General features: G+C 52.4%; 1 protein-coding gene across 1 annotated transcript; it reads right to left on the bottom strand.

Moving 5' to 3' along the window:
* Nucleotides 1–1403: 1403 nt before the first annotated feature.
* On the bottom strand, nt 1404–20872 carry PCSK9 (proprotein convertase subtilisin/kexin type 9). Its single transcript, XM_045028093.1, has 12 exons — nt 20441–20872; nt 18071–18262; nt 15977–16100; nt 15019–15152; nt 12947–13088; nt 11983–12179; nt 10832–11015; nt 7395–7565; nt 5422–5570; nt 4871–5051; nt 3997–4178; nt 1404–3764 (listed from the first exon to the last, which is right to left on the bottom strand). The coding sequence occupies exons 1-12, from the start codon at nt 20615–20617 to the stop codon at nt 3564–3566; spliced, it is 2034 nt and encodes a 677-aa protein (XP_044884028.1). The 5' UTR covers nt 20618–20872; the 3' UTR covers nt 1404–3563.
* Nucleotides 20873–21505: the final 633 nt, after the last annotated feature.

Below are 21505 nucleotides of genomic sequence, written 5' to 3'. Positions count from 1 at the left end.
GAACTTGAGTGCCAGATGCCAGCCGACTCAGTGCCAAGCTGGCGTAGCTGCTACCTTCTCTTCCCCCTGCAGATCACACACCATTGCATGTGCTTTCAGTAGAAGTTTGAGAGATGCTACATCACAGATGCCACCTTTCCCAACCCCATTGCATCCCTACTGTTAGCTGCAGGTTACCTGCCACATAGGGCTGTCGTCTTACAACAGCGATCTGTACTACAGCCACCCTTCTGTAAGTGCAGGTTAAGTCCTGCTAGATGTATTTTATTTAGTACACCAAACTGAGATAACTGACTTTGCAGAAAATCCTACCCAAGGCACCTGTAATTCGAACTCAATTTTCCCAGCGCCTTGGTGGGCTATATCTTAAGGAGAGAGTATGGTCAGATCCACTCTGACTGTTCAGGTCAGTTTAAAGTTCAAACATTTTACATGTTAAAACAGCCCAACTGTTCCCTTATGGAAACTCCATGTACTTCTAAATTAGAGCACTTGTCAGATACTGTTTAAATCCATACTTCTATTTGAGACAATTGCTCAAACATTCTTAGGAGGGTAGCTTTAGTATGGGTATGATATGGTAAAAGCAGCTTCTAAACAGAATGACTAGAAGCAAATCTGTGGAAGCCTTTAATCAGAGGGCCAACACTGTGCTATTTATTAACTGGTAACTTGCCATCTAAGGCCTCTTTTAACACAAACCAACAGGTTTATGCAGTTCATGTGGGAGTCAAATTTTGTTATTCACCACTAGGGCTTATCATGGGTACCTGTGTAGAATAGCTTCACTGTTAGCCCATGGGAAGAATCAATCACTTCTGCTAGAGGAAGTGACAGTGGAAGGGTACGGGTAGAGAATTTGCCCTTCTAGTACCTCTCCTAAGAGGAGCTGTACTGCTACCCTGTAAGAGAGGGTAACAGGCACAGAACGGCTCATATGTCCAAGCTCTTGGCCTAACACTCAGGATCTACCATTGTAGTTGGGAGTGATCCTTTCAGCCCCACTAGGCATAGGGGCTCCACATAGCGCACTGAAAATAGCACTGCAGCCATTCTGCCTCAGGTGAAAGTTTGGGAGCACAAGCTGGAATATCCACAGTGCTGGTTTTAGTGCACTGGCTTAAGCCCTGCTAGCACAAGTTTACACCAGGTGGGCGGCTCGCTCCCAGCTTCAGCACAGCTAAACCTTAGTGGAGCCAGGGCGCCTGCTCACTGTCCTGTATTTGGTCTAACCTCCTGTGCGCCTGAGTTGTCTCCTCTCCTGTCAACTTCAAGCAACATGGATGGCTTAGCACCATGCAAGTTCCCAGGGAGATGGATGCCCTTTCACAATGCTTTATCTCCAGATTTAATCTCCTGCCATGTTACACTAAAACAGTTGAGTGTACAGATGAACTCCAAGCTGTGGCATACAGATTTTTATTTTAAAAAGACACCATTATAAAATGTGCTGTTTATAAAACTCAGAATAAATATTTTCAAGATACAAATGTAAAAACCACAGTACTATGAAAGCTTTCTTTATAAAAAAAAACAGGTAATGAATTACAGCATGTTCATTCAAACAAATTTCCCAGGAGGGAGGACCCCAAAGGAGACCAGTTAAAGCAATACAATAGGTCAACATTTATACTTCAACTTTCTTTCACTCTTTTTAAAAAAAAAAAGCTACAAAAACTCTTATCTTTACAGATTAACATCTGATTAAGCAAGCAGTTAAACTAGAGGTTGCAAGCTTGACTGAGTAAAATGGGGTCTACTTGCCACGCTAACGCTGCAAAAAGTGCCAAACTAGATGAGCTAGCGCTGAGGGGGTCTAGTTGAAATCTGAGGAGTAAACAAGAAAAAAGCCCACACCAACAGTGCATTTGGTTACAGAGATTCTGGTTTTGTCAAACTGACAAGGTAAATGAATACACCCTAAAGATCACTTTTGTACTATAAATGTTTACATAAACAATCTCAATGCATTGGGGGTCAGGGACTGTAGTGAGATAAACCAAGCCTGGCTAAGCTACAAATCATGTAGATGAGCTTTAATGTCCTTCCTAGGAATTCATACTGCATTCAGCACTGGGGTATTGGTTGTTACCAGCTGATCCCTGCTGTGGGGCCTACAGAAAGTGAAGTGATGGTTTCAGTTCAGTTCCTAGGGGACAGGAGGCTGTATCCCCAAAATAATCAGAACAGACCCTCATGTGGCTGGTCTCAGCTAATGAAGGAAACAGGCCCCAGACAGAGGGTACTAGGCCTTATGCACAGAGAACCTCCACACGCCGAGAGATCAGCGTGTGGGGATGGTGTGGCCAGGGATGACTTCCAATGAGGAGACCGAGTGGAGGCCTGGGCCAAATTCCTGCTGCTGCCGTAGTGGGGCTAACTCCCTGATATTCCTCTCTGGTGGCTTTTCCACTGTGGGGCGGGGAATAATTCCCTCCCCATTGACCTCACCTGTCTCAGCAGCTCCGAGGCAGCCAGGTGGGGGAATCCATGGCACTGCCCACACTGCTCTGTTGTGCACAGAGGCCTTCACTTGGCACGTTTCAGTGCCATGACTGCTGGAGCTGGGGTTTGTAAGGCACTTGGGGCTCTGCTTGGAGGACAGAAGCTATAGAACGATCAGAAAAGGTTTTTTACTAGAAACAAACAAACAAAAATTTTAAATCCCTGCTGGGGTTTTTGGCTAATTGCAAATCAGAGAGCAAGGGCCCTGTGCTGCACCTCCGGGAGGATCAGTCTGAGCCCAAGGTGGGGGGGGGGGGGACTACTGTGGCTTTAAGGCACATTTTGGACCCTAAGTGTGTGTTGCTGCGAAGGCTGAGACAGCTTAGGCAGCTGAACTGCCTATGGGAGACTATACCAGCCAGAATCACTTTAATGGCAGCCCCGACAGCTTCACCCCCACCCGTCACTCTGCACTAGGGGACGCAGAGAGCGCCACATCACACCAGTTCCTGAGCCAGGGGAATTCTCCCCTTGCCAAATCTAAGGGGCTCCCGGGGGCTATAGCAGGAGGGAGAATCCATCCCTGAGTGTGGAAAAAGGATGAGGTGGTAACACAAATACCCACAGAATGCTGGAGAGGGAACCAAGGTACCTAGCCACCATACCAAGAACAGGTAAAGGTGCTTGCTGACCTGGTGCAGTAAATACACCTCCTTAGGTCACCCTCAAACCACTTACTGACACTGAGCTTATAACCTTGCTGCTTGGTAATAGAAAAACTGGTGGCCAGGACTTTTTGCCAAATGTCGCCCTGCTAGAATGCGTATGCGGTAAATTAGGAGGTCCTATGGAAGAAGTGGGGGGGGAGGGAATCTCTCATCCTCAGGGTGCTGGGATTGAGCATTTCCAGACACCAATAACCCTTGCATTTTAGATATTACATCTCCCACCTGCAAGTAAATTAGTGATTCTTATTCCACCACAATCACCCCTGACCAAACTGGGAGTAGCGGCCTCAGCTCTGGAATCTGGAAAGGTGATGGTTTTGGAATGCGGTTTTTTTGGTGTGATGTCAGTTTCGGCTCAGCAGGGGCGCCTTGTGGCCACAGGCAGTATCCTCACTTGTAGTTGGAAGAGTGCTTGTCGTTTTCCAAATGTCTGCTTCTGCAGCAAGTGGCGATGGCCGCTGCCCCTTTGCCAGCGAGAGCGCTCATTACCACACAAGTGTCATCCACGGCGTAGGCGCCAAGGGTGCCAGGACCCCAGGAATATGCATTGCATCCTGTCAGAGTCCAGCCTTCATCACAGGACACGGCCACCTACCGGGAAGAGGGATGGAATCACTCTTTGTGGGGATGTATAAATATGGGTCAGATTGAGAACTGGGGTAAGCAGGGACAGCTCCATTTATTTCAATGACTGGAGTGATGCTAAGAAAGCAGCTTTATTGGGGTGGGGGATGAAGAACCATTAGAATGTAGTAGGAATGATTTCAATAGACAGCTAGCAAAAAGATTCTGCAAATACCTACGGTGATTGGTTCTGCCGTACCTTTTCTTGGAAGCCCACAGGTGAGTGTTCCTTCACCTGGCATTCAATGTGGGGGGCGTGGCAGCAGGAAGTATGCAAGGTCACATCCGTTCTACCTACGCATTGGTGGTGTCCGGTCTCCATCCTTAGAACGGGTCTGACGTTGTCACTAAACTCTCCAGCAAGAGAATGGGAGCTACAACCTGCCAATAATACAGAACGTTTCAAGGTTAATTGCTCACAAGAGCAGGCTTTGAGCATTCGTTGTCAGGGAAATCGGTTTCGCTTAAAAACATGAAATAGCACGGAATGGTGTGGGGGAGGCATCTCTGCCGGTGCACCTCAATCCTGGTATGAAATGCTCCCGGATATCACCAACAGAGGCCGCTCCAGAGTGGAGGATGCCAGTCAAACCAGCATGGCGATTGTTATACGTGGGCAAATACACTCTGGAGGGTAAGACGAGACCCAAAAATTGTACTTGTGACCTAAGTAGGGTGTTTAATTTTGAACGTCAGGGCTAACAGATTATTCATTTTGCAAACCGCCAGAAATCCAGGAACTGGAACCCACAGACAACAGCGAGAGGTGCTTTGAGTCACTGACGCTGTCACCATGCTAAGGGAATGTGTGTGTGTCACAATCTCCTATACGAGGAGAACATGAAGTACTGGAAACAGACTAAAGCATCAGCTGGCTGCTTAGTTCAGGAACTATCAAACCAGCCCATACAGCACATAAATAAGACCACGGATATAAATTAACCCAAGGGCCTCCAAGCACTTTACAAATATGAAACTGAACTTCCCAAGTGAATGTAGTAGGATTATTCTGGTTGCACAGGTGACTAGGCAGAGAGGGTGCTTGTTGTCGTCAGCAAGACAGCCGACCGTACCTGTCAAAACGTGGTTCTCCTTGGAGCAGCCCACTCCAGTTGTAGAAGTACCATCCACAGTCGGGGAGCGGGTGTGAATCTGGCAGTCAGCTTTGGGCCAAATGCAACACCTCGCTATTGCGTAGACACCATGGCCGCCAAACGCATTGTGAGCCACACACTGCTTCCTGCCTCCATGCACCTACAATTCAGAAGGCACCACTGTAAGGCAACGTTTCGAGTCCCTGCTCACGGGAGTTGCAGGAGCCTTTAGGTTGTTCCCCACGCACACTATTTTCTAAGGGACAAATCCGACAGCCCTGACAGAAACAAAATGCCTCTGGAGTGCTGGGAAGTTTTGCCTGCGTAAGGCCTGATGAGTGGGATCCTCAATGAACTATTCGGTCCTACAGGCTGAGGCCTAAGGTATTTAGGGGCCGGACTCCCACTGAAATCAATGGTCGTCAGGCGCCTATGTACCTCTGAGGAACTGGGCCTGAGAGTTTTAACAAGACATGAGATGCCTGAGGGTCAGCTGTGGCGCCCCAAACCACCCCTGGGCGGAGCATCACCTCGATACGCTCTCCTCGCCGCTTGCCGTTCGTGGAGAAGCTTGAGCAGCTGAGCATCTCCTCGTTCCCACTGCAGCGCACGACGCCCGTGGCAGAGCGCGTCGACCCGGACTGGGCAGACCACACGGAGCGGCAGTACAGCTGCTCACCTGAAAAGGGACAGCTCAGTCATCAGTCGCTGCCGCGTCCTCGGGAGCGCATGGACTGCTCAAGGGGCCGTGTTTGTTCACGTGAGTAAAACGGCCCCGAGTGGGCTCGGTTCCGCACCAAGCCGCACGTATCGCTGCTCCGCAAGAGGTTTAGAATGAGAGCAAGACCCGCTGCGCCCTCGACGTGCACAAACTCCCTGGCAACTTCTGAACACTGGACCTCCCCTGCTCTGCCTATTCCCCCCAAGGCCTCGCCCCCGGCTTGCTCGCTGCTCTCCCTCCGCCCCCTTCCTAGTCACTTGACCCGTTCCTCTTCCCTCCCCCCACAGCTGGGCTCCCTTTGCTCTGGGGCAGGGATGGGAGCCTGCTGCCTGCCTGCCTGCCCAGGAGATGCAGGTAGGAGGTGGTCCCGGCTGAGCAGGAACTGGTGTGGGTTGAAAACCTGGTGTCTCACCTGCCCCCCTGCCCGCAGTGGTGTCCAGTCAGTACATCTGACCGGATACGGCCAGGTCCCCTTTTTTACTAGACTTTATGGTTGAAAACGAGCCACCTGGCAACCCTACATTACTTTATTTGCACAAATCCAGCACGGCCAAGTCACTCGGGATAACTTACCTTAGGCCTACAATGCAATTCAAAACCCGCAGCTGGCCCATGGCTGCTGACTCGGGCTGGTGCCAAGGGACTGTTCAATTGCAATGGAGATGCTCTGGCTCAGGCTGCAGCCCTCACAGCTACACCGTATTCAAACAGCCGGCACGGGCCACCTGTGAGTTTTTCATTGCAGTGTAGACATATCCTCAGAGGAGTGGGTGTCATTTCAGTCATGCACATCTCAGCCACCTTATCAAGGCAATGCTGCTCCCTGGAGCCTCTCCCTTTGCTGCGCATCTGCCCCATGGAGCACGCAGAGGCGGCGGGTTATATATGTTTGCGGTGCTCGAGCACCAGGAATATTCAGGGCCGGGTGCCCTGCTCCAGCAATATCTGGAGCTGGGTCTCTCCCCTGGTCCTGCCTGGATCGGGCCCCGGCCCCCGCGGGTCTCCCACCCCCGCCCCGCCGTGTCCCTGCCTGACAGAAAGCAGCACAGCGCCTCTCCCCTGCCTACTTCTGCTGCCGGAGTAGAGCGGCTCCCGGCAGAACTGCTGTCTGCTGCCCCAGGGTCCTAGTGCCTGCCACGCACTAATGGCAAGGCAGGCTGCCCTTACCCTGCCCTAGCCCTGAGCCTCTCCAATGCCCCAAACCCTCTTCCCCAGCCAGAGCCCTCATCCCCCTGCACCCAAATCCTCTGCCCCAGCCCTGAGCCCCCCCCCCCGCAGCATGAACCCCTCATCCTCAGCCCCACAGCCCTCACCCCTGCACTCCCTCCTATCCCCAAACTCCCTCCCCCTTTCCACACACCCCTTCCCACCACCAAACTCCCTCCCAGAGCCTGCACCCCTCACCCCTTCCTACACCCCCACCCCAGAGCCTGCACCCAAACTCCATCCCAAAGCCTGCACCCCCACCCCCACCCCCAGCCCAGAGCCTGCACCCAGCACCCAAACTCCGTCCCAAAGCCTGCACCCCTCACCCCCTCCTGCGTACCCACCCCCTGCCCCAGCCCGGAGCCTGCACCCAGCACCCAAACTCCATCCCAAAGCCTGCACCCTGCACCCCTCCTGCACCCTAATCCCCGGCCCAGGATCTGCACCCCAGACCTCCCTCCCCAAACCCCTCCCAGAGCCTTAGGCAGGTGGGGGCGAAGTTGGGGGGGGGGGCGGGTTCTGGGCACCACCAAAATTTCTACAAACTTGCCACCCATGGGAGCACATGTGACTTACCTGCTAGGGGTGTGCTGGGCAGTCCTGCCACTCTGTTGGGTGTGACCAGCCGCTGGTTTTCAGGAAACCAAGCCTCATTGATCACGTTCTTGGTGGAGAAATGAATTAGCCTTTGCCTCAGCTCGGAGAGCGTCAGCGCAGAGTCAGTGTTCAGAATCATGGCTGCGATGCCTACGAGAGAAGCGCACACGCCATTTCGATTGTAAAACGTTGATTTAAACATCAAAACACGTATAGAAAGCCCTGGAGAATATACAGGCAAGCGGCCGCACGTCTGCTTTAGACTAGGGTAGCTCACAGCTGGCAGAATTTGTATCATCAAAACCAAGTCTTCGTTACACTTGCATTTGCACTGCAGCTATGTCAATTCAGAACCAGGCACCTTTCACGGGGAGGAGGGAAGAGACATGACCGCCGACCATGGACCATCAGTGGGGTTTGAACCCAGGATCTCTCACACTGGAAGTATGAGCTGCTACTTCCCAACTGAGCCCCTAGCAGCACAATACTCAGCTCACAAGTCTCTTTTGCAGATCAGCCACTAGCAGGGGACAAAGACCCATTCTGAGGTCACGTGAATGACATCTGCACTCTCCTTGGAGCAGACATCCAGGAGTACCTGAGACTGTGATCCTCAATGAAGAGGGAATGTTGGGAATACTTTAGGATGCCCATGTATGCCTCAGTGCCTCTGTGTTTTACATTGCTGTGCACGAACGGTGAAGGTTACACAGCTACTCTTGGGACAGAGCAGGGGACATGAGGTGTTGCATCACATAACTGCCTGGGATGGTATGAATGGGTCATCTAAGGACTGGCTGAGACTGACCCATATCAATGGAGGATCCAGAAAGAGAGTGGGAACCCCAAGGGCCAGAACATTCATAACTAGCAACCAAGAGGGAGGAGATTTTCCCCCGACCCCTCGTCAGGGAAGCAGAGCAAAGGCCACAGCTGGAGAACCAAGGAACAAGGTGTCAGCTGCCTGGGTTAACAGGGAGGGATAGCTCAGTGGTTTGAGCACTGGCCTGCTAAACCCAGGGTTGTGAGTTCAATCCTTCAGGGGGCCGCTTAGGGATCTGGGGCAAAAATTGGTCCTGCTAGTGAAGGCAGGGGGCTGGACTCAATGACCTTTGAAGGTCCCTTCCAGTTCTAGGAGATTGGTATATCTCCAATTATTACCTGGCCTTTGGAGAGAGAGAGACAGACCTGGGGCCAAGGACCAAGGGACAGAGACTGGGAAAGCAAGACAAGATGGCTTCCACCGCAGCCAGGCCGGACTCTGTCTTCACCTTTTCCTCTCTTTGCTACCCTAAGGAGTGTCTGATGCTGCAGGCCAGGTGCCTACTAAATTGTTAGCTTGTTTCAGAGAGGCGGCGGGGGTGGCTGCAAAGACTCACTGAGAGCACAGTGCCCTGAAGGGGCATCATACAAGCCTCCCACAGGAGTCTGGCTTGGATGGATTCACTGCAGGGAGCCATGGATCACTGGCACCCACAAGCCCAGTTTCAGAGACTTGGAGGCCCTGCACTTGTCTCTATGGACCTATCAGAGTCCTTGGGGCCCAGCCCATGAAAGGGGTCACAGGCTGGGGCATGCACCAGCCACTGTGGATCTGTGACACCGACGGCACTGCACCAGACGAGCTCTTCAGTAGGAACTGGACCTCATCGCACCCTGGATATCATGCTGCCTCTTCAGTCATACTCCAGTGCAGCGCAGGCCTCCCATTTCACTCTGCGATGAATCAGGACCGAAAGGAAGTTCTGCTTTGCAAAACCAATATTCTCCTGACTAGATCCCACGTTTGAGATCCTTAAACTTAACCTCCAGGCAAAAACATTTCAATGCACAAGCTCAGGTTGTTTCTTCATTTAATTCTTCCCTGATACACATCAGCCTGGTGGAGGGAGATGCACAAGGCAAGAATCATCTAGGGAACATCTAGGTCTCTGCAGCCTCCTCTCCACAGCGTGAGCTTCAAAAAGGATTCACTCACCTAAATGTTTCCATTAAAAATGTTAATGACCCAGCATAAAAAAAAACCTGTTGCCATCTGGGACTATTTTCCCCTAACGGAACCTGCCGCCTAATTGAAATCATTTTCCTCATTGTCAACGTTTTCTCGTCTTCCCCTGCCTGTTCATCCCGCAGGGAGTCACATTCTACCATCGCACTAGGACAGAGCGTGTGTATTTATGGTGTAAGACGGAAACATGTGTACAGTTAACAGCACTCAGCCTTGGGCCCAGGAATCCACAAGGCATATCACTATTAGACAGTAACACACAGCCGGGCATTTCTCACTGCTTAATCAGGGCACAGGCATGGATTTCATGAAGCTGCTTTGGAAGGCTGGAGACGGGGAGGGGGGAAATTGATGTACTGATGTAGATGGACAGCACAGGGAGGGCCTTACCTGATGTGGCCCAGATGCCACCGTATGTCTACACTGCAAAGAAAAACCCGCAGCGGGGGGCAACTGAGTCAGGCTTTCAGGGCTTCGGCTGCGTAGATGTTCCCGTTTTGGGCTGGACCCCAGGCTCTGAAATGCGGCAAGGGGGGGGAAGGTTTCGGAGCCCAGGTTCCAGCCCGAGCGGGAACATCTACACGGCTATTGTTAGCCCCCCAGCCTGAGTCAATTGATCTGGGCTCTGAACCTTGGTGCCATGGGATTTTCTTTGCAGTGTAGATGTACTCACAGCCAATACCAATGGTAGCTCTGGGCTCCAGCTGTCCTGGGGCCACTGCTCTCGAACAGTGCAGCATCAGGCCTTGCACTGACTGCTTGCAGCCTTGTGCACTGTAGTTTTTATCTTACGCCTTCCCCCGGGGCAGCACGATGCCTGTTTGTCTGCAGGGCCCCACCTACACTCCATGACTCTGGTCACCTTCTAGCAGCCTCAGAAACGAATCACCTGATTGCAGCCAAGTCCTGTCTTGTCTTTACTACGAGAGACACGGAAGTTGTTACCTGAGAGGGGTAAAACATGGCTCCTCTTTACAGCACCGATGTATTATATGGCAAGGCCTAGAAGCCCCAATGGAGATCAGGCCTCCATTGCGCTAGGTGCTGTACAAACACATAACAGGAGACAGTCCCTGCCCCACAGAGCTCACACACTACATCGACAAAGGACTATTATCCTAGTGTCACAAATGGGGAATTGAGGCACAGAGAACTTAAATGGCTTTCCCCAAGTAACACAGGAAGCCCAGGTCCAATGCCTCCCCACTCCCGTCAGAGGAGCTAGGACTCACATTTTAACCACACCCCCGAGGTGTGACAGAACCCAGTTCTGCCCAGGTTGCACTTGTGCTAGTCAATGTAATGTGCTTTGCAGGGGATGGTTCATTTTTACCCTGCTGGGCACACGGTCACACAGCCACTACTGCTTGCTTCCTACTGCTGCATTAAAAAAAAAAAATCGATTCACCTGCCACGTGGGCAGCAGCTTGGGACGTCCCACTCTGGGAAGTGAAGCAGGTGCTGCAGTCGCTGGAGGCCCCTATGATATCGTCACCCGGGGCAAAGACATCCACACACCGGCCAAAGTTTGTTCCTAAGGCTCCCATGGAGGCAGGCTGGTCCTGGAAGTCGGTTGCCCCGACAGTGATCACCTGAGGGTTACAGCGCAATGACACGAGTCAACTGGGACGTCAGCAGCGAACGGATGGTCCATAATTGCATTAAAACTCACAAATAAATCCACCCCGGCCTGTACAATTCCTCCTGCCCACCAGGGTGAATGCTACTGAATAACGTTTTGCCTTTACAGGAACACAAAGCCACACCCCTCCTTCAGGATTGGAGGAATTGTAAAGGACCAGGACTATATAATTGCTCAGGGAGACTCTGAAAGTCCACTGCAAGGGTGAGTATAGCCAGGAGCCCAGAGCTCCTTCCAGCAGCAGTAACGTGCTGGAGACTACAGATAGTCACACGATGAAAGACACTCAGGCCTAGTCATGCTGCCCCAGCTAGTAAGTCTCTACCTCACACACAAGCTTCTTGACAGCCACCAAGTGACACTCCATCTACAACAAGGTGCAGCATCCCGGCCAACAAGGAAGGGGCAGGACCTGGGAGTCGCACGAGGCAAAACCACCCCACATCGTGGCACTGTCTGCGATACCCCAGGTACTGCGAACGAGCCCTGCCCACGGAGCCTTAACAGGTCCTGCACCATACGGTGCCTTTCGAGCACAACCCACACAAAAGTGCCTGGGGGAGGGAGATTCTGCCGTCCCAATTAGGGAGCCATAGAGAAGCAGCAGCAGAATGGTCTGTGTGTTCCCCCAAGAGCAGGGATCGCGATTGGGCATAGCCTTATGTGGCCTGAGCAAGGAGGAGGCAAAGCTCCTTATTTCCCCGCCAGCGAACAAACTGCGGGGGGACTCTGACCCATAGCACGCTTTGTCCAAAGGGCAGGAAGCGACTGTTATCCCCATTCTACACCCAAAGAAACTGAGGCACAGATAGGGTGACGTGCCTTGGTCAAGGCCAGACAACAGCTAAACAGTGGCAGAGTCAAGAATAGAAGCCAGGTGTCTCAGTCTGTGAAAGCACAGTGTCCCAGCCCCATACCTCTGGTTCAGATGCAGGTGAGTACAGGCAGGCATCCTCCTTGTAGTTGCCAGCTGCAGCAATCATGACCACCCCCGTCTGCACCATCAGCCGACAAGCTGCATTCAAAACACGGCTGTAGCCTCCAGCAAAAGGGAGCAACACCACCAAGGGGGTGTAGGGCTGGGCAGTCAGGGTCTTCTTGATAAACTCCAGGCCTGTTGATCACGCACAAATGAAACGGACAGAGAATGGTCACAGAAAAGGGCAGCGCTAATGACTCACTCGCATCCTGCTAGCTGGCTAGTGGGGGGCCAGATTCAGCTCTCCCCTCCAGCTGGAAAGAAGCAAGATCCTTTCCATATAAATATCCTTTCACGGACTGAGACAGGGAAAGAGACTTGGTGAATCAGCAACGTTGCTCAGTACAGGCGAGCACGCTGATGGGATGAGTCACCAGAACCCCAGCAGAGGTGCCCTCTGGGAGGGGCTCTCCTTCCGGGGACCAGGTTTATGGTAACCAGAAATCTAAACACAATCTGGAGAGAGAGAGAAAACGCTCCCAGGCCGGGCTCCAGCCCGGCCCTAGGATGTTGGGTGCGTAGCCCTGTATTCCTGCAGCAACTAGCGGGTGGTCCTTCCCCTGTGCACTGGCAGGGAGGCTGGGAAAAGTGGTTAACCCCTTGTTCACTCGGGACGAGTGCACCCCGCCACAGGGTGTTCGGAGGCATATCACAGTGACCGTGCTAAAGGTCAGTTTCAAAAGAGCTCAGCAGATTGGGTGCAGGGCACTTCTGAAAATCCACTTAGGTGCCTAAATGGGAGTTGAGCACTTCTGACAATCTGGCCCCAGAGGCCTGAGCCAAGTGCCACTGACGCCAATGGGCACTGGCTTTCAGTGGGCGTTGAATTGGCCCCAAAATCCCACCTGTCCCGTCAGGCTCTCGAGGGTTAGACATTACACACCTCGCTGGTTCTTACTCACCAATCAGGGTCCCACTGACCGTGCCTTTGCCTTGGCAATTCAGCACCCGAAGGCTGCGAACGCTGGCTCCCTTAGCCACGCCAGCGTCCCTCCCGCTCACCACCCCGGCCATGTGGGTCCCGTGGCTGTCGCACTTGCTGGCCTGCCAGAGAGGGGAAGTCAAGCAAGGCAGCAAATGATTCCAGAATCATCCCATGCATTGGCCCCCATACACACGCTTGGGGCCCAATCCTGCAAACACTCTCACACGCATGATAGTGGTTCCACTGATGTCAATATAGAGGGACTCATGCATGTCGGTGCATGCAGGATCAGGCCCGTTATTTGCTACCACCATTTCTACCATTACACTTTTATGCCATTCTCTAGTGCAATGGTCCCCAACGCGGTGCCATGCGCCCGCGTCCTGGCCCCCGGGAGAGCACCCGCCGAAATGCCGCCGAATTTCAGCGGCATTTCGGCGGCGACGCCTCTCGATGATGTTGCTTTGTCGCCGACAAGTGACATCATCAAGAGGCGTCGCCACCGAATTTTGGGAGTGACGCCTCTCGCTGACGCCGCTTTGTCGCCAACAAGTGACATCATCAAGAGGCGTCGCTGCCGAAATGCCGCCGAAATTCGGCGGCATTTCGGCGGGTGCTCCACCGTGGGAGTGGTCCTTCGGCTGGCGCCCGCCAGAAAAAAGGTTGGGGACCACTGCTCTAGTGTATTAGCCATTTTCAGTGACACAGCTGCTAAATAACACAGGAATTGCTGGCTGGGTCAGACCCATAGTCCATCTAGCCCAGTATCTTGTCTGACAGTGGCTAGCACCAGATGCTTCACAGGCAGGTGCAAGATGTGGGACAATCTGCCCCCCATGAAGGTTTGATCCTGATCCCTAGTAGTTAGAGACTGGCCTAAGCCCTGAAGTATGAGGTTTTATCCCTTCCAAAATTCTTTGTTTGCATTACCTCTGGATAGTCTTGTTATCCATATAACCATCCTTGCTGGGCACCCTCCAATCCCACTGAAGGCCCTGGGCTGTGAACCTGAGATGCAGGTGTTCTTAGCCTTTGAGCCCATCTGCAAATACTAGCTAATCAATCCTAACAATACCCTTATGGCAGGTATTATTAGTCCCATTTTACAGATGTGCAAACCGAGACTCAGAGAGGTTGCCCAGGTCATCCAGCCAGTCAGTAGCCGAGCTTGGTAGTAAGAATTCAGGGGTTTCTGGAGCCAAGACCCTTCAGCTAATAATTCAAATTCAGAATACTGGCTCAAGGAACTCTACCAAGGCCAAGAGCCTATGAATACAACTGTGTAGGTGGCCTGGGCACAAACGAAACACCCACTGCGTGACAGGAATTCAAAACGTGTGGGACTCCACATCAGCAGGACAACAGAGGACAGCCGCATGTGGAGGTGAGGCTTGGAAAGCTGAGCTGTGTTTGGCATCCTCCATCGAACAGAGCAGAAAACCCTCGTGCAGACAGTGCCCACCCTGGCATCAGTCACTGTGCTATCTTCCCTGAAGCTGTTGCTAGAGTTGATTGGAAAATGGGGGTTCCCCCCTCCACACACACAGAGAAAACTTTGATTTTTTAGCTCAAATTAGAAAATCAGAAAACGTTCAAAACCCAGGAAGTTCTGATTGAGAAATGCTGCAGCAGCGCATCATGGGAGTTGTAATCTGGTTGCCTCGTCCCCCCATTCTCCTCTGTATCCTGGCTCCCTGGTTGGACTGCATCTCCCAGGAGGGACTACAGTCTCCCCTCTTGGAGAGATGGTGCATCATGGGAGCCCCTGGCCAGGGTGCTTCATGGGCGATGGAGTCCAGCTAGCAAGAGGGATAGGTGACACCATGGCAGCATATCCCAACAGAAATGTTTGGCTGAATTTTGGGGGTGTCTCAATGACAGGGTGAAATCATCCATGGAAATCCAACACTTTTTCATGACAAACTGTAATCAAAAACTCCATTTTCCGCTGAAGAACAGTTTTGACGCAAAACTTTCCACCGGCCCAAGCTACTCCTCTCACAGGCAGTGAGAGCCCAGGACCCTGACAGAGCCCACAGGCTCGCTCACCTGTCTGTGAAAGCGTGTGCCGTCCTCCTCTGGCACATTCTCGAAGTCCGTCACAAACACTCTGCCCTCTATCTCCCGATGGTTGCTCTGGATGCTGGTGTCTAGCAGGTAAACCTCAACCAGATCTCCTTTATCTACCAAACACAAGCCACGGCGCAGTCAGTGCGAAAGGCAGCAGTGCCCCCCGAAAGCGCACACACACCGTTACGACCAGAGCAGTCGTAGCTGTCATCAGTCCAGCACTCTAGCCAATGAGACACAGATGTTTTCTGGGCACTGCCATCTTACAAACCACATGGCTACATTTTTACAGCCAAGTTATCAATTCCTGCAAACAGTGGCTTGCAAGGGAAATAACAACAAACAACGCATCCATCCAGTGCCTATATAGGGCCCAATCCTGCAAACTCTGCATGCACTCAGCTCCCACTGACTTCCAGGGTAGTTATGCAAGCTCCCTGGCCCGCCAGAACCATAGCTATAGTGGTTTCTTCCGTTCTCGGCTCCATCCTCCCAAGGAAGCGCAGAAGGCGCTAACAGGCCGCAGGGAGAGCAGGAGAAAACAATGTAGACCAAGGGCTCTGCTCCAGATGAGGCCAACCTGCCCCGTCCTCACAAGCTAAATGTATCCCAGATTTGGAGGGGAAGGTTACCATGGAGAGTCGATTGGCTCAGCCCCCTCCCTAGCAAGCCACACCCCCCCAAAAGCTCAGAGTGCCAAAGATGCCAACAAACTCCCTGGAGAAGAGGACATCGGTCCCACTAGGGTAGGGAGAAAGGTGCTCTCTGAGATTCACGTTCTCCCACTTTTCTGCACACACTTGGAACTACATTTGCGCATGTTTCCTACTTTCTCTGCATGCGTTTGGAGGGTGCAATATTGCCCCTAGAAAATCATCTGCTGCCCCATGAATTCTCCTTTAAAATAAATTCAAACAGGGGTAGAGGGAGCCCTTACTGGGAGGATTATATTCGCCAGACTTGTACTGTGCCGGGACGATCCGGCCGAGGTTCCAGGGGATGCTCTGAGCAAACACGTAGGAGTCCTCTTCAATGTAATCAACATGCGGCAGCCGCAAAGCCTGTGCAAAAGAGACATCACAGAGAGATGGCATGGACACAGTACTTGGTGCACACCAGGCAGAACAGACACAACATGGGATGCTCTCAGCTGTTCTATCTAGCAGCTTCCTCATGCCACATGACCAGTATCTTTCACCAGGGTGGGAGAGCTCCAAGCAGAGGTGCAACCACAGACAAAATACTGGTAGGGAGCAGGAGCCTCCCAATGCATTGAGGTGGCCACTTACAGGATACGACACCTCCAGCGGTTGCCCCTGTAGCTCCAAGGATGTGCCCCTTTGTAGCCCTCCTTGCTAGAATACGCATGTACCACAGTGACCTGTCTTTCCTGTGAGCAGTGCTGGATGCAGCTCCCTGCAGAGCTCATCAATGCCACTTGCTCTGGAAGGCCAGGGGGTTCCTAGAGACATAGGAACTGATGGCTAAGGCACAGATCTGGCTGTCAAGGAATTCGGATTCTGGGCCTCGCTCTACCACATTCATTTACTAATTTCTGTGCCTCAGTTCTGTGAGGTTAAATTCAGCAAAGTGCTCTGAGATCCTCAAGTGGAAGGTGCAAAGCGTAATTACAGAGACCAGTGCCCAGCACTCCCCACTGCCCTGGGAGCAAAGGGCAGACCTCAAACTCAAGTCGCTATGTGGCAACACGCGCACACGACCCCAGACAGCATGACGGAGTAGGGCTGTGGGGAGATGGAGAGTTGCTGACGTCCATGTCTGCAACTGCAAAATGATTGTCCTAACGCAGCAAAAACAAAGACCTTGTGAATGGCCCAGGCTCCTAAATCTGTAGTAGCCCTGTCAAGAGAGACCAGTAAAAGTAAAACAGCTCCTTAACTGAATTGCTTCTCCTGTGGAAATTCCATGTTCTTCTCACAGTCACCTCCTCAGAAGAGGAGCACTGTATTGCCTCAGCTTAAGTGCAAATTACTCCCACGTGCTCTTTGATCAGTGAAGACTTATGACTAGCAGCCACAAGTCTGTATCCAGCCATGTGGGTAGAGTACCTGGGACTTGCATCACCTTGGATTCCTGACTGGATCTGCCTTACTTTGGATTCTTTCTGAGTTTTACAGACCCACCGTTCACAATTTGTTTCAAATATCAGTGTGATCCCACGCAAAGCAGCGGGCATCGGAAAGCAGGTATGCAAAATCAGCGCAATGACTTTTGTCAGATTGGAGAGGGACAGTGGAATTGCCGGACGGGTCAGACCCAAGGTCCACCGAATCCGGATTCTGTCTTGGACAGGGGCCAGCACCAGATGTTTCAGAGGAAGTTACAAAACGCCTCATGCAGGCAGTTATGGAATAATCAACCCACAGGAGAGTTTCTTCCTTAAACCCATAAATTAGAGATTAGTTTATGCCCTGAAGCAGGGCCGGCTCCAGACACCAACGAAGGAAGCAGGTGCTTGGGGCAGCCAATGGAAAGGGGCGGCATGTCCGGGTCTTCGGTGGCGGGTCCCTCAGTCCCTCTCTTCCTCTTTGAGCTGCTGCCAAAGCGGAAGAGAGGGAGCGAAGGACTCGCCGCCAAATTGCCACCAAAGAATGAAGCGGCGCAACTGAGCTGCCGCCGAAGTGCCGCCAATCGGCTTGATTTTTTTTTCTCCTGCTTCGCCGCTTGGGGCGGCAAAAACGCTGGAGCTGGCCCTGCCCTGAAGCATGAGGATTTACAACCCTTGCAAACATGTGGATGGAGAGGTGGGTATTTTAATCCTTAGTTTTGCAACTCTAGATGTTCTCACTATCTAGACAGACAAACATTCTCTAGGTTGGATCCTTTTACTTCCAGCCTATGTTGCTTTCCTGCCTGCCTGCCTTTCAATCTACATGTTTCTTGCCTCAAACAGAACTGTTACCACTGGGGGGGAACCTACTCTCCATACTGCCTGCCCTACCCTAGATGCCTCTGAACAGAAAACAAAACCAGTGCAGGCTGAAAAGACAGATGGGCAACATCCTCTTACCATATCCAGCACATCACTGCTCATCTTAACAAGAAATCCCTGGAACAGATCCTGGAAGATGTGAAGGATTTTGGTTAGGTAGCCGTGCTTCGCTGCTCGAGCTTGCAGCCTGCGGATGGTTCTCTCTGTCTGGGATTTATGAGTTTCCTCCTTCAGCACCACTATGTACTGCCCGGGTAATCTCCACATGTCCTGAATTTAAACAAGCAGAAGCAGATTTTTCAAAGCCATGCACCTTCACAGAGCAAACACTGCTGTTCAAATTCTCACTGCAAGCTCAGTGGCTTGAGCTGTTACTTTAATCAGCACAGCAGAGTTCATTTTGTAATGTAATCTACACATGATCAGAAGGAAAGAACTGTGCGCAGTACTGTGACCCCTAACCATTCAAAAATCGTAGATTGGCTTCATGAGATCTTTTAAAAAATAATTTAGGTTTTCTTTGGCTTCTGGTTTTTGAATCTGCAGAGCCCATGTGGATCACATTTACAAACTGTCCTCTGCAACCGTAAGGGCTAGAAACTTACAAAAGGGAGATTTTTACATCATTACTTGACTCCAGGAACTGGGACTTGAAGAAAAACTTACGAGAGCTGGCAACACTGTGAATGCACTGAGCCTATATTATACTCATGGAAAGGCACTGCGATCTCACAGCTGCAGATGAAGAAGTCATGGGGAGATGCAGGTGCCAGGCCTATTCAGAGCTTAACATGGGAATGAAATACCCTACACTTCTCATTAAACTGCATGGACACAGACGCTCTCTATGCCATGGCTGTGGCAGCTGCATTATACTGGGAAAACATCTTACCAAGGCCCCAAACAGTGTGAAATCACCAATTCATCATGGGGAGGTAGAAGGCAAGAACGAGGGTTAAGTGCACAGTCTAGCAGGTCAGTGGGTGGGACACCAACCCAGCCCCATCCCATATACTCAATCCCACCCTCAGTAACCAGAACCCTTCCTCGCTCTCAGCACAAGCCAACTGCTCTCCTCCCCAAATCCTTCTGCACCTGCAGCTCTCCGCATCACTAGCCAAACCCTACCCTCCGCCAGGGTAAGAAAAGGGTCCCGCCAGAGCTCTGTTTCCAAAGTCACACAGTTGGGTCTACAAGGGCTTAAGAGCCTGCTCCCAAAAGAGGTAGGAAACAAACTACTGTGGCCAGGTCCACAATCTAAGGCACCAGCCCATCGTAGCTGCAACAAGTTAGTGCCACAAGTCACTGCCTGCCCCCGCACCCTAATGTGAACTTCCCTAAGCCTCATTCCCAAGCATGGCTGCCTTGCAATCCTCCAGCCCTGCACGCTCCACAGCGCAAAGCTTTATTTATCTGATTTTTCTGGTTGTCACAGGGCACAAGAGACACTCAACAGCCACCCAGGGAGCTCCCACCGACAAGGTGGCAAGCACCCATCCCATGGCACAGTCGCCTCTCGCCTGCTGCACAAGAGGCTCTAGGCATGTCAGCTCTGTCTCAGCAGCTCTTCTATGCCGAGATCCACCTGATCATCATCACAACTCACAGCCCTAACCCAGAGACCTCTTATCAGGAGGTCCCACAGGTGGGCAAGCAGCAGCAGGGTACCAAGAGCCTGCAAAATCCTTTTTATTCTTTGTAACAGTTTGTTTGATTCATTTTATCTGTGGGGGAAGGTCCTGCCCCCCCCCTGGAGAGGGAGTCCTGGGGGTGGGGGAGGCTCTCCTGGGGGAAGAGGAGGCTCTTGCCCCTGAGGGGTTGGGAGTGGGAAGAGAGTTGGGTCCTGCCCAGAGGTTCTGGAACCATTTTTATAGTCGGGAGGAGGGTGCTAAACCAAACTCGGTTATGATGGAAACCATTTCAAGCCAGGGGGTGCTGCTGCCCCCCAGCACTCCTAGTTCCTAAACTTATGGTCCTGCCCACCCCGCCCAAGGGAAAGGACTTGGGGAGGTGGGTGGTCCGGAGAGGGGAGCTCATGCACCAGGTGGCCACGGCCGGAACCGGGCAGCCCCAAGGGGCAGAGACCAGCACTGTGGGGCGAGTTCTTCGTTTTATTTTGCATGTGCGTGGAGCCATGTGCACGAACCAGGGAAACTGAGGCACCACGCGGCTAAGGGACCTGCCCAAGATCAGCCGAGGAGCCAGAGGCAGAACCAGAAAGCAGCTCGCCCGGCCTCGTGCCTTGCCCCCGGGGCTCCCCTGTCTCGCCCTGGGCTGAGCAGCTCAAGCGCCTCTTCGGCACCAGGCGGCTCCCCGGCCGCGTGCTCTGGTGCTCGGCGGCCCCCGGGGCGCTGCCCAGGCTCCAGCTCCCTTCCCCAGGGCGCCGCGGGCTACGTGCCCCTCGCCCGCGACCCAGCCCCCTCTGCCGCCTGCCCCGGCGCCGCTCACCTTGCTCGTCCTGTAGAAAGCGGCCGAGCCCAGGTGCTTCGCGACCTCCGTCTGGTTCTCCTCCTCGGAGGGGAAGGACAGCACCAGCTCGTCGTACTCATCCTCCGCGGCGCGGCCCGGGGCCAGCAGGGCCAGCGTGCCCAGCAGCAGCAGCAGCGCGCGGGGGCAGCGGCCCATGCTCCCGGGAGCCTTAGAACCCAGGGCTCGGGCGCCGCAGAGCCTAGAACCCGGCCGGGAGGCGCGAGGCGGAGCCTAGAACCCGGCTAGCGCGGAGCCTTTGGGGGCGCGCGGGCAGAGCTCCGTGGGGAACGCAAGCTGCTCCGCCAGCTGCTGCTGCTGCGGCTGAGCCGGATTAGCGAATGGCAAGTGCTCCCCTCACACACACACTCGGTGTTGCCACTCCGCCCCCCCCCCCCTCAGATTTCCACGTGCTTCCCGAAATCTTTTGGGCGTGGATGTGCCGGATCACGCCACTATTGTCCCATCGGACCATTCTAGCTTGTTAAACATTAATTGGAGTTTTACTTATCCATTGAGATCAGGTTTCTGCCCCTTTTTTCTTTCCTGGCGTCATATTACAAGATTATTTAAACAAAAAAAAAAAACCATTCACAGCTTGAGGAAGAAAAATGCAAATTTTTCTGTGCATGATCCACTCCAAATACACAAAGGAGAACAGTCTAATTAAATGCACCTCAGCAGTGATTGCATGTAATAGACATTGCTATATTTTATACTTGTAATGTGCATGCAGTTTTATGTACACATATTACAAACTCGCAAACACCCCTACTGGGGGTTATTCCATTGCTACCACATACAAGAAATAGTTGATTCCATTTCTCCAGGGTATAATAAATTAACATTTTCCCAGCACTTTGATCCCAGGAAAGTATATTTTCCAAGGGTAACGCAGGCGTATCACACAATCGTATTGAGCCTAGCCACAAGCAAATGCTAACATTAAAACAGCAACGTACACAGACATACCAAATTAGCCCAGCTAGGGACAAGCCTCCTGACTGCAAGTCCTATAAATAAGACAGAGCATGGGAAAATGAATTT

The sequence above is a fragment of the Mauremys mutica genome, chromosome 8 (genome assembly GCF_020497125.1).
Source record: "Mauremys mutica isolate MM-2020 ecotype Southern chromosome 8, ASM2049712v1, whole genome shotgun sequence".
NCBI lineage: Eukaryota > Metazoa > Chordata > Testudines > Geoemydidae > Mauremys > Mauremys mutica.
The sequence above is the reverse complement of the archived record's forward strand: the minus strand, read 5'-3'. Positions and strand labels throughout refer to the sequence as shown.

Coding starts and splice junctions, on each gene's coding strand:
- PCSK9 (XM_045028093.1), bottom strand. CDS start 20,617: ATGGGCCGCTGCCCCCGCGCGCTGCTGCTGCTGCTGGGCACGCTGGCC. Junction 16,101..18,070: donor GCAGTGATGTGCTGGATATG/GTAAGAGGATGT, acceptor TCTTTTGCACAG/GCTTTGCGGCTGCCGCATGT. Junction 12,180..12,946: donor GGTCAGTGGGACCCTGATTG/GTGAGTAAGAAC, acceptor CGTGATCAACAG/GCCTGGAGTTTATCAAGAAG.